Raw genomic sequence first — 14,748 nt, forward strand, 5'->3', positions numbered from 1 at the left:
GCTGTGTGTTTTAGGTCATTGTCCTGCTGGAGGACCCATGATCAACTGTAACTGAGACACAGCTTTAACACTTGCCAGTACATTATACTCCAGAATGCCTAGTTGTGGGATTTTATTGTGCCCTCCACAGATTCAAAGGCACCCCATGCTATGTAGCAAAAATGTTTCACAGTAGGTGCATTTAAAGCTTCATTATTTCATCCACTGTGGTTATGAAAAGAGTGACTAGTGGACTGATAATGTGCAATCCTTATTAAAGAAAACATTTGGCTTGAATTTTTTTTTTAAATAATAAAAAAATCTTTTCTAATTGTCAGTTTTCTAGAGCTCCACAAATGTGCCCAGGCCATTTTACAAAATCTTGTAAAATGGCAATTTTTTTACATTTATTTCATAACATAAAAAGGCATGCAGATTTATGCGAGATAACTGCTTTTAAATTCATCACTTTTCAGGAAAATTTGATTGAAGTGCTGCAATTAGTTCATGTCTTTATTTAGAATCAGATAGCAAAATAGACTCTAGTGTATAACATGCAGTACAGTAAAAACATTTCACAATAAAACTGAGTAAAACAAGACAAGTTATTTTACTACAAAGATAAGTGGTCCTTAGAGCCAACATCTACAGAACTACAGATGTTGAAAAGTAGAAGTTTTAACATTTCAAAAAACATTCAAAAATCACTAGCAGACATGACAACATTGACAGCCAACAAAGGAGGGATGTTACATTGGTTAAAATAGTAAATTTCTCTAGATAAAAAAACATTTGGCATAATGCAAATACCCAAGTAAACAAAATATATAACACTGTACTAGTAATTTGAATATTTTGTATTATTTTTATCAATATTTTGCGATGAAGCTCTTAGTTAAAGCAGTCTTTGGTTAAAGATCGTTGTTATTGAAGATAAAATGTAAAACATGTATTTATGTAGAAATTATTCTGCTTAAAAGAAAGTGACCAGAAAATCCTTAATTTGAAAGAAATCAAAGATGTTGATGTCCAATGTCCCAGTTAATTTGGCCAATCAACAAAATAATATTGAAAAAATAATATATAACCAAACTATACAACTACACTGACCATACAGGTTTGAGTTTGTGTTTTTCATACATAAAAGCTACTGTTTCCTTGTGTCCCTGACTGAACTTTATTCTGAGAAATCACGTGACACCGAGCTGCTAACATATCCATGTATTTGTAAAAGAGGGTATGCATGTGACGTCACCTTCGATGAAAGTGCCTGCGGTTACGCCCACTGAGTGGCAAAAGACAGAGCGGCAGCATTTGAGTAGTGGGAAATCAGCGGAAACACGGGGAAAACGCATCTAAATGGGAAAAAGCTGGTGTGCGTTAGACTGTGTTTTATTTTAACAAGAATTCTGAGCTATCGTTTAACAGACTGCCAAGAAACACCGAAAGGAGAAGTAAATTGATCGTTCATTCCAAGGTCCACAGACCACAGGTGAGTTTTGACAAGTTGCTAGGGTCACTATCAAGCAGAGGTTTTACTTTCTACTTAAAAGTATTTTTCAAGTATTTGTATTTTATTCGTGTTTTTCTTTGGAAAACATACATTAATGCATATTATCATAATTTTTACTCTATTATATTCCATAAATACACGTGTTTGTTTTACATTTAATATTTAAGTACTACATTAACGTACTTTTACTCAAGTAAAAGTACACAATTTTAATGTAATTAGGTATTAAATAAAATTTAATATGCAATAATAAAGAATACACAGTATGATTCTATGCTTTAGAATGTAGTGAAGTAAAAAAAATTCCAATACAAACATCCTAATAAAGCACAGATGCTTGGAAAATGTATTGTCCACCTCTGCTATCAAGTCCAACTAAATTTAATTTAAGCTGACAATAGTCAGTTTTACCGGCATTTTCGCAGCAGCCCCTATGAAAACCAGCCATGTTTGCCACTCAACAGGGCGAGTTCCGGCGTGGTCACGTGGAAAAGTGACGTCAATGCATACCCTCTATTGGATTGTTCTCTTGGGGCGCCATCTGGTGGCTAAAGACAAAAATACATTATGTTGTGATTTTAATGCACGTTGTGCGAGGCAATAATACGACGTTTTATTATTATTTTTTGCAGGCAGTTTGACTGTGACATTTAAAGTCACAAAGACGTTACATTAACTGCATGAGTCCCGAAAAGACGTCATTTGCGCATGCGTCACAAACATTGAAAATGAAAGTAAAACGCTGGAAGCTGCACGGATGTTTTGGGGAAAACCAGTTGGGTGTTTAATACACCAAACAGCTCGGTAACCTGCATATGAGCATTATTTCAACCAAGAGAGCTAAAATGTGCCATCTATCGACTATTTACAAGGTGTCTTTCATCGCATTGACATTGTTTTTTGGTGGTAAGTTCTGATGCATTTTGTTCATTAAAATACACAGCTTAATAGATTCAAGATCAAGAAACAGCTGCAACTACTATGAATTGTTTGTGTCTCGTAGGTATGGTTGTATTTATGCTGCAAACGATAGAAACGATTTCTAAACTATTTACAGCTGAGTGCCATAGCAAGACTCTTTACAAATCAAATATGCATTGAAGAAATAATGCAAAAATGATGATATTAAAATTTATGATATGATGGCTGTCGATTACTTAATAACCATACAATGCTCATAATCCCCATGTCATTATCTCTTATAACTATTAGTCTCAGGTTCTGGATGTCCAGTTCTGGAGTGTTGGTTTGTTCAGGAGAAACCGGGTCATGGAGGGGGTCTGTCAGTACCAATGAGTCAAGAGAAATCTCTAATGTTCATCACAACTGAAGCCTACAGTGAAGATACAATAAATGATCTTCATCCTCCAGCAGATATCAGCCCATCCAGAATTTACTATGTGACAGGTCTGTGTTAAGACTTTTAAAAGATGTGTTAATTTGATCTAATAATATAGTTTAATATTAATATTGCTGTAACTAAACCTGATAGAAACATCTCTCAAATCAAAGATGATGCTCTAGACTCTAGTCTACAGTCTAGACTAAAGTGTTTTGTGTAAAACTATATGTAATGCATTAACTGGGATTCACTTTAGATCCAGCTGGCACCTTCTGCAGTTCAGCCCTGAATCCAGCCAAAGGTTCTGTTCATAAACCCAAATGTGAGATAAACCCTTTCATGCCTCACGCCTCTATGGTCAGATGGGCATCTGCTTTGACTGACTCCGCCCAAAGTCCAACCTACCTGCAAGCTGATTGGTTCTCAGTGGCAGCACAAGGACTTGATGAGCAGCTGACGTTGTCCAATATCATGCGAGCACCCTTAACTTCTAAAGAGCCAAATGGTACGTAGCTTAGTTAGATATATTTTGCAGAAGAAATAGGTTATGTATTTACAGTATTAAATCTCTTAAAATTGCAAAGTTGATCAGTGGTGTTTGTATCAAAAAAGAGTGTTACGATTATTTATTTGTCTTTGTAGCTTACATTCAAAAATACAGTAGCTACAAATAATGGATTTAAGAAACAACTTTAATTTCCTTTTCCCCTGATATATCTAATAAGCTATGTTTATTTGTCGTCTTTACTTCCTTACTTGTATTGTTTTTCTGTCTCTTTCTAAAGTTATTCTCAGTGTCTCCAGTAAAACCCCATCGGTCCGCTCTAGACTGGGTGAGGAGGTTCTTCTGGACTGTGGGTTTTGGGTAGACCCATCATCTCCACTTCATGGCTCTGGTTTCTCTATTGAGTGGCGTTATCAGTTTCGGGGTGAAGGACGGCTGATCATTGCTTATGATGGCAAAAACGATCGGTTTGCTGAGACATCAGAGACAGGAGCTGAAATTGACATCCCAGCTCTCTATGAGACAGGCAATGCATCTCTGATCTTAGAAGAGGCTCAAGTGAGACATTCAGGAACTTACATCTGTACAGTTTATCTACCACACCTGCTGGCACAGGTAGCTGTGGACCTGGAGATTGTTGGTACGAGATTTACTCTATTGTCTATTTCATATCATTGTCATATTTGTATAATAAACCATAATAGCTAATTCTGTAGCTGACTAATTGATTAAATTCATTTTATATGCATCGTCATCTTAGACTAGTTTACACAGTCAGCATTTGTTATATAGAATATAAGGACATATAGAAGTCAAACCACTGCGTCTTTCCTCTTTCTTGTATGTTTTTAGAGCCTCCATCTCTCTCCATCTACCCGTCTCCTCTTCCTCTGCTTGTACCTGGGCAGGTGGTGGTGGCTCAATGTGAAGCGTCTGGTTTTGCTCCTCACATACTGGAGCTGAGCTGGGAGTTTACTGGTGCTGATGGGAAGTCTCGATCTCTGGGTCAGGGTAGTGTGACGGGTCACAGACAGGCATCTGATGGCACCTTCAGTCAGAGCACCCGGCTAGAGTTGGACACAGGGAAACTGAGGCTCGGACGTGGTGGTGAGGTCACCTGTGTAGCCAAACATCGTGGAGAAACAAGGCGAGCAAGTGCAACACTCAATGTGATTGGTGAGTCATGCCATGGAAAGATGCTAATACTTTTTTTGGAAAGACTAAAATGCTAAATATATGTTTAAGATTTGTATTAATATTAATGTTATTGTATTGATATGAGGAGTGAGTGTTTATATTGTATTTATATCAGGTGTTAGTGCTCCATCTATTGAAGACTCAATGGCAATGGTTGCTGTTGCTCTTGTGCTTTATGGAGTCATAAAGGTTTTGTACTGGACATTCAGTTCTTCTGGTGAGTTTGTTCAGTATGATCTTTATAATACTCATTTATTTTGCATCACAAAAGTTCTCATTACAGGTATATTGACATAAGAATGTAAACTGTTTTTGTAGACTCCACTGGAACTGAATCAAATGAAAAGGTAACATACTGTTTATAATACTATAAACATTACTGTTAAAAGTTTAATTTAGGATGCATATATAATTCGTCTGTATCTTTATTGTGCATCTCTGTCTCTTTTGTAGAAGGAGAGGTAAACCTGGTCCTGGAGGTGATGTTACACAAGGTCTTCTCAATCTGGACGTTTTGTTTTTTCTTATCCAACACATAGTTCATTGTTTTTTTTTTAAACTACACTTAAGGAACAAATGAGACAGATGTTGGTTCCCAGAAATTAGACACTTTTGGAAATAACTTATTTGTGAAAATGATACTTGAATGTACTTTTCAATTCTAAAAATACAAAACCTTTTCTGTGAGGGTGTGTGTTATTAATAAAGCTGTATATAAAATCAATAGACTTATGTGGTCCCTGATTTGTTTGTGTGTATGTTGACAATTTTCTTGCATCTAAAAAGATTGTAATAATAACAATTTTTGTAAATGCCAACAATAAAACCATTACATATTTTATGTTTTTTGTGTGATTGCATTTCATATTATTGCCACTATGTGCTATGATCAACATTGATATTCATTGTTGATCATGTATAAAACATTCAGCATAATAGTGTAAGTCAACAGCAAATATAAATAAAGTGGATGATATTACAAAACATGGATAAACTGTCAAAAGATCTTTATAATAAGGTTGTATTTGTTAATAGTAGTAAATGCATTACTTAACATGAACTTACAATGAGCAATATAGTTTATTAGCATGTATTATTCTTTGTTAATTCCAGTATTGTAGCAATTGTTCATGTTCATGTTGTATTAACTAATGTTAACAGTTAAAACTTTTCATTTTAATAATGTATTAGTAAATGCTGAAATTCACATGAACTAAGATTAATAAATGCTGTAGAAGTATTGTTCATTGTTAGTTAATGTTAGCTAATGCATTAAGTAATGTTAACAAATATAACCTTATTGTAAAGTGTTACGTGTAAGTGTTTTGAGGCGATGTTACATTCAAATCGCCATGAGTGATTATTTCCTATGAGCAATTACTTTTCTCTTTATATAATGTATAGCATGTGTTTATAAGGCAGTCTTGCCCAGTCCAATATAGTGGCATTGCTGATGTAACTATCAGTGCACAGTAATGCATCTATGTACTCTATGTATGGTTCCCCACCTCGGCCCGAGGGAGCCCTACAGGGATACGTGTTATAGACAATAGATATATATGCTACCTGTGAAATTTTAATCAATAACCTTTTGCTTACCAACCTAGATTTCCTGTACTATTACCAACCTAGTGTTCCTGTAACTCAGTGGTAAATTGTAAAGCATTGTATTAGTAGTACAAAAGATTATGGGTTCAATCCCAGAAAACACACATACTGATAAAATGTATACCTAATGTACTGTAACTTGCTTTAGATAAAAATGTCTACAAAATGTGTGTCATATATTTATTTACATATCCATTCATTTAAAGGTTTTTGTCTCTAATAAGTGACAACTAACATAGAAGAGATTTCACAAAATCAAAGATAGTTTATTTAAGTTCATCAAACAGTTCTGTACACAGACAGAATAAATATATAAAAATAACAAACAGTCAACACCACAGCAGAAAGACATCAAGGCACCCTTAAAACAATAAAGGAAAGCAGCTCTTACATAGCGTCAAATGCTAAACTATTAAAATAAGTTTTATGGCCCGACACAAGAACAAAACCAGGCATTAGAATTCTTTATACCATACTACTACTGTAAGCAGGTGTCATGAAAAATCACACAAACTATATTTATGTCTAAAATTGTTTAAAAACAGACGTAAAACACATAGGGATAATGATCTTCAAAAAGTGAAATGTTTAACACAAATGAGTTCCTTTCTACTGCTTAGTACTAAACATAAAGTAACAAAAGTTTTTACATCAATCTCTAATTTCTATAATATTTAATTCATTATTAAATAGTATACATCCAATCAATGTTTACATTCAGTTAGAAAAGATTGTAGAATAATCCCATTACAGAAACATAAATGTACTCAAAAAACCCTGTTATGTGTGTGTGAGAAGGAGACAGAGAAAATGTGAGATGTACATAACTAAACATCATTTTGTTGGTCAAATTTGTACCCACAAGTAAGCTGAGCCCACAAAGCTTCTTTCTGGAGACAATTTTCTGTATAGTTTTTATAATTATGTTATGTATATTAAAACAATAGACGTCTGTGCTAAGTAAATGTATGTGTGTAAGAAGACTGAAACATGACTGACAGCAGGCCAAGCATAATCTTTTAATGGTCCAGTATGACCTAATATGGCATATTAAACAAATGTTTTATTCATTGCACTTGAATGAGACATTTGCATTGACTGACAAATAATCACACACTTACATCATGTGTTTATGCTGCTGTCTGACTGCTAGAGCTGTTAGATCCATTATCAGAGCCTAGAACAAAAAATGAAAAATACAAATCAGGTTGTTCATTAAACAAAACCTAATTCTACATTTTATGCTTATAAAATGCATGTATTTGAGAGATACACAGAGGCACTTACTGTTGACAGGTTTAAAGCCTAAAGAACAAAAACAATCAGAGAAAATAAGTTCAACAAGTCAGTGATTTAAATCAACAATGTCAAACTAATAGTGCAGTAATAGTTTAATACTTTTAATAGTACTATCGATTTTAGACATTAAAACTTTGTATATATTTATACAATACGAGAAGCCAAGATACGATTAGAGCAGCCCACAAGTGTGTGAAGTGTACAGAACAGTAATTATATTCAAAATATTTTTACCTTTCTTTTTCTGATAGACCTTAAATCCAACAATACCAGCAACAAGTAACAGGACGACAGCAGCAACAACACCAACGATGATTCCAACGGGAACAGAATCTCCATTGTTTGATCAAAACAATATATTAGATTAATGCCACTAGCCAGTAAAGACAGTACAGAACTTGCCAGCAGATTAAAAAATATTGTGATTTTTAAAGCACACTGCGATATTCAGAGCCACACATTTAATCTCTTTTACCATTGTTTGTTCTGATCTCATCTGCTGTCACTATCTTGCCCTGATGTTCAACCACACAGCTGAACTTGTTGTTCTTCATCTCATCAGGTGTAACTCTGAGTTTGCTTGTCCTCTGATAGGTTCCATCTTCATTAGGAACAAGTTCACCAAGATCCACATCCTCATGATGCTCTTGGTCATTTTTCAGCCATGTGATGGTTACTTTACAGGGGTAGAAACCTGTAGCATGACATGACACTGGAGAAGAGGAATCCTTGTGGATGATAGAAACCTCAGGAGAAACTGTAAAGGAGAAAGAGAGATTAGAACATAAACCACCACTACTTTGTTATAGTTCTATCTATTTATGGACTAATGCCTTAAAGGGGTGGTTTCCTGGACAAGGATTAGCTTAAGCTAGGGCTAGGCCTTAGTTTAATTGATTTTAAAGTATTATTAATGGTATATAAATCACTCAATGGACTAGGACCTCAATACATTGCAGATATGCTCATTGAATATAAACCCAAGAGATCACTCAGATCATTAGGATCACATCAGCTAGAAATACCAAGGGTTTACTCAAAGCAAGGAGAGTCGGATTTTAGCTATTATGCCAGGCGCAGCTGAAACCAGCTTCCAGAGTTTTATAATTGTATTTCTGTTTAATTCTTTTTCACACATGTAAACATTAAAATCACATTTATTTTCGTTTAATTGATATTCTAAATTCTCATGTATCTCTGATTTTTTGTGTCTCCTATTTCTACATAATTTCTTTCTCCTATACACCGTTTTCACATTTCTATGTAAATGACCTTGAATGACCTCTGTGTATGAAATGTGCTATACAAATAAACTTGCATTGCCTATTTTAGTCTAGGACTAGTCTAATCCCTGTCCAGGAAACCGCCCCATGAAGTTTAAGCAAGTGTAACAAATTGGGGTGCAAATGCAAGGATAAACAGTGCTTGTCTCCCCAAACTAGAATGAAATCATGCATATCTGCTTTATCTCTACACAGACCAAAAACATGATCTGTACAGCATACTGTAGAATAATATAATTAATCTGAATAAAAATATCAGCAGAACTAGTGATTACATCTATGCAAAAATAATATGTACTTAAAAAAGTAACCAAATGTGAAATATTTAAACCATAACTTCTATTGATTTTTTTATTTCACACAACAATTATCTGTTCTAAAAAGTATTTAATAAGAAATTTTGTTCACCTGGTTTCTCATGGATGCGTTTTTCATACTCCAGGTACTTCTTCAGCCAATCAACACATTCAGTGGTGAAGTACTGCTTATAATGCTCAAGCATGGCTTTGTCATTGTTCCACTTCTGTGTGGTGATGACTCCCTGTTGCACTGGTGAAATCCATCTCATCTCCTTCAAATCCAAAGACAGAAAATCCTCTCCATCATATCCATCCTGAAAGAATCCATCTGTAGCTCCTGTGTCATCATCCCATTCACAGCCGTACATACGCTGGATTGTGTGCACACCTGATAAAAAACAGAAACAGAGAAGTATAAAATGGCTTCAGCTTCCTCTGCTGCTGTTATGGATCCTTTGATCATGTGATAAAGATTTCTGCCTAATTCTGAGTCACAGAAACACATTGTAAAAACATTTACATCTGACTGGCACACCTTCTGTCTTTACTAAAGTACACATCTTAACATGCAAACACCATCATCTACTCTTAATCGTTTTTTTATTCTGAACTGAACCTTTGACAAGCACAGTCAAGCACAAAAGAAGTGTATTGTCAACTGTGTGTGGATGTTACATTTACTTTAGATGCATTTACATGACTTCCATGCTATCAACTGGCAAGGGTGAGGTAGCCTGGCTCCGCCCTCCTACGTGCTTCCGCTTAATTTTCATTTCGCTTCAGCACAACGTCTGGGACTGCTGTGTAGAGTTTCGTTTTCTCCGGCAAAAATCTGCAGGTCCAATCAGCGAACAGAGGGGGGGTGGCTAAGAACGATGACGTTGAGGTCGTGCGTCAGACTGAGTGACATACGTCACGACCAAATGTTAGCGATTGGTTATGACAGATTCAGAGTGACTCTAGGCAGATCCAATAGTTTTAAATTTCCACAGAGGACCCTCCTTAACGGAAGTAACGGTTTGCAATGGAGCGTGGCCAGACTCTATGTACAAATGAAATGAATGTACGAGAGTCTGGTTGGACTAGGCTAAGGGTGAGGAGGAGTACAATGAAAAATGAATGGTACCAAAAGTAAAGCAGGATGGTGGCAGGGCTCTTCTGTGGGCTTGCATGAGTGCTGCAGGTGTCAGAGAGTTGAATTTATAGACGGCATTATGAATACACAGATGAACTGTGAAATACTTAAAGAGAAGATGCTACCATCACTCTGTGCCCTTGATCACCGAGCAATCTTTTAACATGATTGTGACCCAAAACACACATCTAAGGTCACTAATTTATTTTAGAAGAAGCACAGGGTAAAAGTGATTCAGACCTCAACCCCAATGTCTAGAAGAATTAATGCTGTTTAAAAAAAAGAATGGAGGCCATACAAAATATTAGATTTTTTTTAAAGATTTTTGAAGGGTGTACTCATTTTTGCATCACCTCATTTGATTTAATGTGTTATTTTTCGTATCCTTAAGATGGTAAGTGACTTTCACTCTTATGTTAAGAAACATAAATGTTTAATAAAAGTGGTGTGTAAAAATACAGCAAATTAGTCTCATATTTACTAACAAATGGAGAAAAATCTTAATTTTCAAAGGGGATGTACTCATTTATGCTGAGCATAAGGTATCCTTGACAAAGGCTTGTGACGAAACGTTGGTATTAACAACTTTTTGCAAGTGAGTGAGCCGTCACAATTTTTTCATATACATTTGGCTTCGTACTGCTTTACTTGCTTCTCGGAGGGAGTGTGTTTGTTTATGTTTTGATTATAAAATTAAATATTTTAACACAATATATTTTAACAAATGACAGCAATACTTTTGTTCAAAAGTACATAAAAAAACAAAATGCTATTTTTTATATCCTCTTTTTTTTAATTATTAACATAAGTGTACATTTTTACTCTAATTGTAAATAGGAAGTCTTTCAAAAAATTTGTTATAAAGAGTAAAGACCTCATGTTATTGTGGGATGAAGTGTTAAGTGATGAGTTAATAGTCAGGTATATGTTATTGTGCTGTGTGTGAATATGTGTGTTCTTGACCAACACACCTCCTGTCTGGTTGAACCGTTCTTTGGCTACTTGAATGTTGTTTTTGTCCACTTGATGGTTGTTGATCAGTCTCTGGGTCACTCTGTCCCAATAATCTGCTCCTTCATTCTGTCTGATCCACTCTGTCTTTGGCACAGCTTTCATTATGTTGCTGTCAAAGTACATGAATTCACAACCATCCAGGAGACCAACTTCAGTATACTCTGCAATGCTACTGTCTCCAGACACAGCAGTAGAGAAGTATTGCAGAGAGTGTCTCGCTGTGAACAGAGATGATGGAAAAAGAGATAATTTAAATTAGTGTATTTTCTGAAAAGGCCTTCAAATTTAATTCATTCAAGCTTCAGACAGCAATCACTCTGTTGAATGGGTAAGAAAGCAGATGTGTCTAGAAAGACTTGTGCCCATTTTGTTAATGTGTAACATGGTGAAAATTTTCACTCTTATTCGTTCACAGACCATAATAAACATACAATGAAATTTGATAAAGTTTGGGGTTGAAAGAAAACATTAGTATGTGTGTTGTTATGTTATGTTTATTCAGCAAGCATTGGTAAAGACTAAACAAATGTAAAAAAAAAGGAGTTAAGTGATAGTTTTCATTTGGTCTGTGCATTTTGATGTTTTACTCTGGAAATATTTTTGTCAAACAGTTTTAAGGTGTATTTTATGTTTGAGTTGTGCTGTTTTGTTGGAACCAGTAAAGGTAAGATAATATTCGATCCATTTGTAAGTATTATGGGGCGGTTTCCCAGACAGGGCTTATCCTAAACTAAGACTAGCCTCAGACTAAAATGCATGTGTGAGCTGCTTTAATTTAAAATCACCTTGTCCTGACTAATTTTAACATATATCTGGGGTTTTTTTTGTCTCAAGATGCATACCTGTAGTGGTTTTTTGTAAGGTATGTTTGAAAAAACTTCTTAAAAGACCTAATATAAATAAGGCCTAGTCCTGGATTAACCTAAAACCTGTCTGGGAAACCATAATGTACTCCATGGGGCGGTTTCCTGGACAGGGTTTGTCCTAGTCCCAGACTGAAATGCATGTTTGAGCTGCCTTCATTTAAAACATCTTGCACTGACATATTTTAAAATATATAAATGCCATTGTTTAGATGCACACCAGTATTGTTTTTTGTAATGTTTTTTGTATGTTTCTAAAAAACTACTTAAATGTCCTAATATAACTAAGGCCTAGTCCTGGATTAATCTAAACCGCCCTTACATGCAAGAAATGGCATTGACCATTATTTTTTTAAACAGTGTTTATAATGTTGCTGATTTTGCAGCCTTTATTGGTCTTAAGGTTACAAATACAATTGTTAAGTGTTTGTGTTTTAGTGTTCATAGTTCATTGTGCATTAAAGCACAACAGATAGGCTACAACTTTTGATTTTAAAATGTATTCGTAAATGAGGAAATTAAAATGAAATAAAGTTTAAGAAATGCTGTATAAACGTTGTTTATTTTTGTGCATGTTAACTTATTAAGTTAATGTTAACAAACTGCCAAACACAACTGCCAAGCAGCAATAACTATAAAATAGTTATACAGTTAAAATTATTATTCTTATTATTCAGAATTCAACAATTTAAACTGACTTTACCGAACTAATCGTCATCATCATCAGTCTCTAGGCAAAATACTCCTATTCAGGTAGGAAACGAAACTAATTGTAGCATGAACTGCTAAGTGTCGCTAAACGCACAACGCACGTAAAAACGTAGGCTACTTCAAAACTGTGCCTAATATTGTATAACTGAAACATTATATACCATTGGCATTTATTAATATAACGTTACATAATAAACATGTCGTAGTAGAACAGACTTTCAACAATTGGCGGACTTTCTAAAACGCTTAAAATGAGCTTATGCTTTATCCGCGAAATTTCAATATTCTATTTATTATAAATTTGACAGAAATTGGATTTGATCGTTGTTTATGTACGTTAAGCGTTTTAGAAAGTCCCAGAAATCAAATGAAAATGATGAATAATCGACTTACTCGCATAGCTGAGATGAACTCCAAGAAGCAAAATCAATACGTGTTTCATTTTTGTTTTTTTTCACGTGAAAAAAATATTGTTTTAAAATAGCCTAGCTTTAATAAAAACACGCCTAAATCCAAAAACTTCCATAAGAGGATCACCAAGCTCCCAAGCTGTAGTCCTTCTACCAGTGCACTGCCAACACTAGGCTATACAAATCCCGCCCTTCAGCAAATAGGCAATACTGAGAAGTGCAACATCATTAGTTGCTACCAGCAGTCTCTAAAAAAATAAAACATAGGGTTATCTAATTACGCCATTAGGCCTACAGACAAACAAACGAACAATAAATAAATAAATAATTGGTAAATAACTATTGCCCACTTTCTCAAAACCTTAAACAAAAAACTTTTACTTTATATAACAATACACTCTGCAAATATTGTTATTTAGTAGTAATCACAATTACAGTATATAGTGTATAGCCTACTTAAAGTAGCCTACTCCAACTAGTCAGTTTTAAGTATCTGTGTATGCAACACATGCATGTGTATGCATATTTAGCAGTCCTACTGCAAAATCCCAAATATCAAAGAAAACTCAAAATGAAAAGCCAAAAATGTGCAACTGAAAAGTCAATGAGAAATTCATTCCCCATAGTATGAGCATCCCTTCTTTATGCTGGTCACAGGCTTTCATTGACATAACAGGCAACTGTGTCAGTACACGAGGATAACATATTTAACAACAGGCAAGTTGCTTTTCCTCTAGGCTAGGGTCCTGCACTTCCTTATACTCTTCCTCCTCATCAAACTCATCCACCAACTTCTTAAACTTATTCTTTGTCATTTACCACTCCTCCCTCATGTTCTTCCTCCTCTACCGCCACCAGTACTCATCCTTATCTACCACCTTTTCCATAATATTCTTCTGCCTCATCCAACAACTCTTAAACTCTTCCTCTTTATCCACCACTGCTTTCTTACAGTTTTTCTCAGTCGCTTTGGTACATTTCTCAGATCAGAATTGAAATTCTCAAAACTACTTGTTCAATTCTCACATCATTGTGTCACTTGTGCACATCAAAAAAGCAGTTTCTCATTTATTTGAAGTTGCAAATGCTTTGGTACATCCATGCAAATGATTATGTACAATTCTCTGCTTTTTCCTACATTATCAGTTGCTTATGTCATGTTGATCAAAATGTATTATAATGGCTCTCTGTTGAATAGTCTCACCCCCCACAATAGTTAGGCATTAGTTCATAGTATAAGTCTTTACATGCAAAATGGTTGAACATGTTGTCAAAATACAGGATATGGTCAAACATATTTCTATACATTTCCATTAGACATTTTTTCTAAATCTGTCGTGAATTGGTAAATTGCTCCCAGGTGAATCTTGATTTTCTCTAACAGACAGAAACGTCCCCAGCAAGCAAAAACCGAGACGTTGAAATGACTGCTAACTATTGACCCAATATAGTCCAGCTATGAGTAACCCACTTCTACCCTAAATAACATTGAATTTGGTTACATGCCATTTTTGCCAAAATAACTTGAAGATGTATGATATTCCAACATGTAAGCAAAGTGTGTTCAAGGTGTTTGCTTTCATTTCTTTT

General features: G+C 35.0%; 2 protein-coding genes across 2 annotated transcripts; one reads left to right on the forward strand and one right to left on the reverse strand.

Moving 5' to 3' along the window:
* Positions 1-2,241: 2,241 nt before the first annotated feature.
* On the forward strand, positions 2,242-5,325 carry LOC129455423 (tapasin). Its single transcript, XM_073858541.1, has 8 exons — positions 2,242-2,398; positions 2,705-2,899; positions 3,091-3,339; positions 3,620-3,979; positions 4,192-4,515; positions 4,652-4,753; positions 4,855-4,883; positions 4,990-5,325. The coding sequence occupies exons 1-8, from the start codon at positions 2,308-2,310 to the stop codon at positions 4,999-5,001; spliced, it is 1,362 nt and encodes a 453-aa protein (XP_073714642.1). The 5' UTR covers positions 2,242-2,307; the 3' UTR covers positions 5,002-5,325.
* Positions 5,326-6,385: 1,060 nt separating this feature from the next.
* LOC141351521 (major histocompatibility complex class I-related gene protein-like) lies at positions 6,386-13,341 on the reverse strand. The gene is made up of 7 exons (XM_073858542.1): positions 13,142-13,341; positions 11,132-11,392; positions 9,135-9,413; positions 7,918-8,200; positions 7,678-7,778; positions 7,432-7,449; positions 6,386-7,321 (listed from the first exon to the last, which is right to left on the reverse strand). Exons 1-7 carry the CDS (start codon positions 13,188-13,190, stop codon positions 7,275-7,277), a joined length of 1,038 nt encoding a protein of 345 aa, XP_073714643.1. The 5' UTR covers positions 13,191-13,341; the 3' UTR covers positions 6,386-7,274.
* Positions 13,342-14,748: the final 1,407 nt, after the last annotated feature.

The sequence above is a fragment of the Misgurnus anguillicaudatus genome, chromosome 20 (genome assembly GCF_027580225.2).
Source record: "Misgurnus anguillicaudatus chromosome 20, ASM2758022v2, whole genome shotgun sequence".
NCBI classification, from domain to species: Eukaryota; Metazoa; Chordata; class Actinopteri; order Cypriniformes; family Cobitidae; genus Misgurnus; species Misgurnus anguillicaudatus.

Coding starts and splice junctions, on each gene's coding strand:
- LOC129455423 (XM_073858541.1), top strand. CDS start 2,308: ATGAGCATTATTTCAACCAAGAGAGCTAAAATGTGCCATCTATCGACT. Junction 2,900..3,090: donor CAGAATTTACTATGTGACAG/GTCTGTGTTAAG, acceptor GATTCACTTTAG/ATCCAGCTGGCACCTTCTGC. Junction 3,340..3,619: donor AACTTCTAAAGAGCCAAATG/GTACGTAGCTTA, acceptor CTCTTTCTAAAG/TTATTCTCAGTGTCTCCAGT.
- LOC141351521 (XM_073858542.1), bottom strand. CDS start 13,190: ATGAAACACGTATTGATTTTGCTTCTTGGAGTTCATCTCAGCTATGCG. Junction 9,414..11,131: donor ACGGTTCAACCAGACAGGAG/GTGTGTTGGTCA, acceptor GTTTTTTATCAG/GTGTGCACACAATCCAGCGT. Junction 7,779..7,917: donor GAGATCAGAACAAACAATGG/TAAAAGAGATTA, acceptor ATCAAACAATGG/AGATTCTGTTCCCGTTGGAA.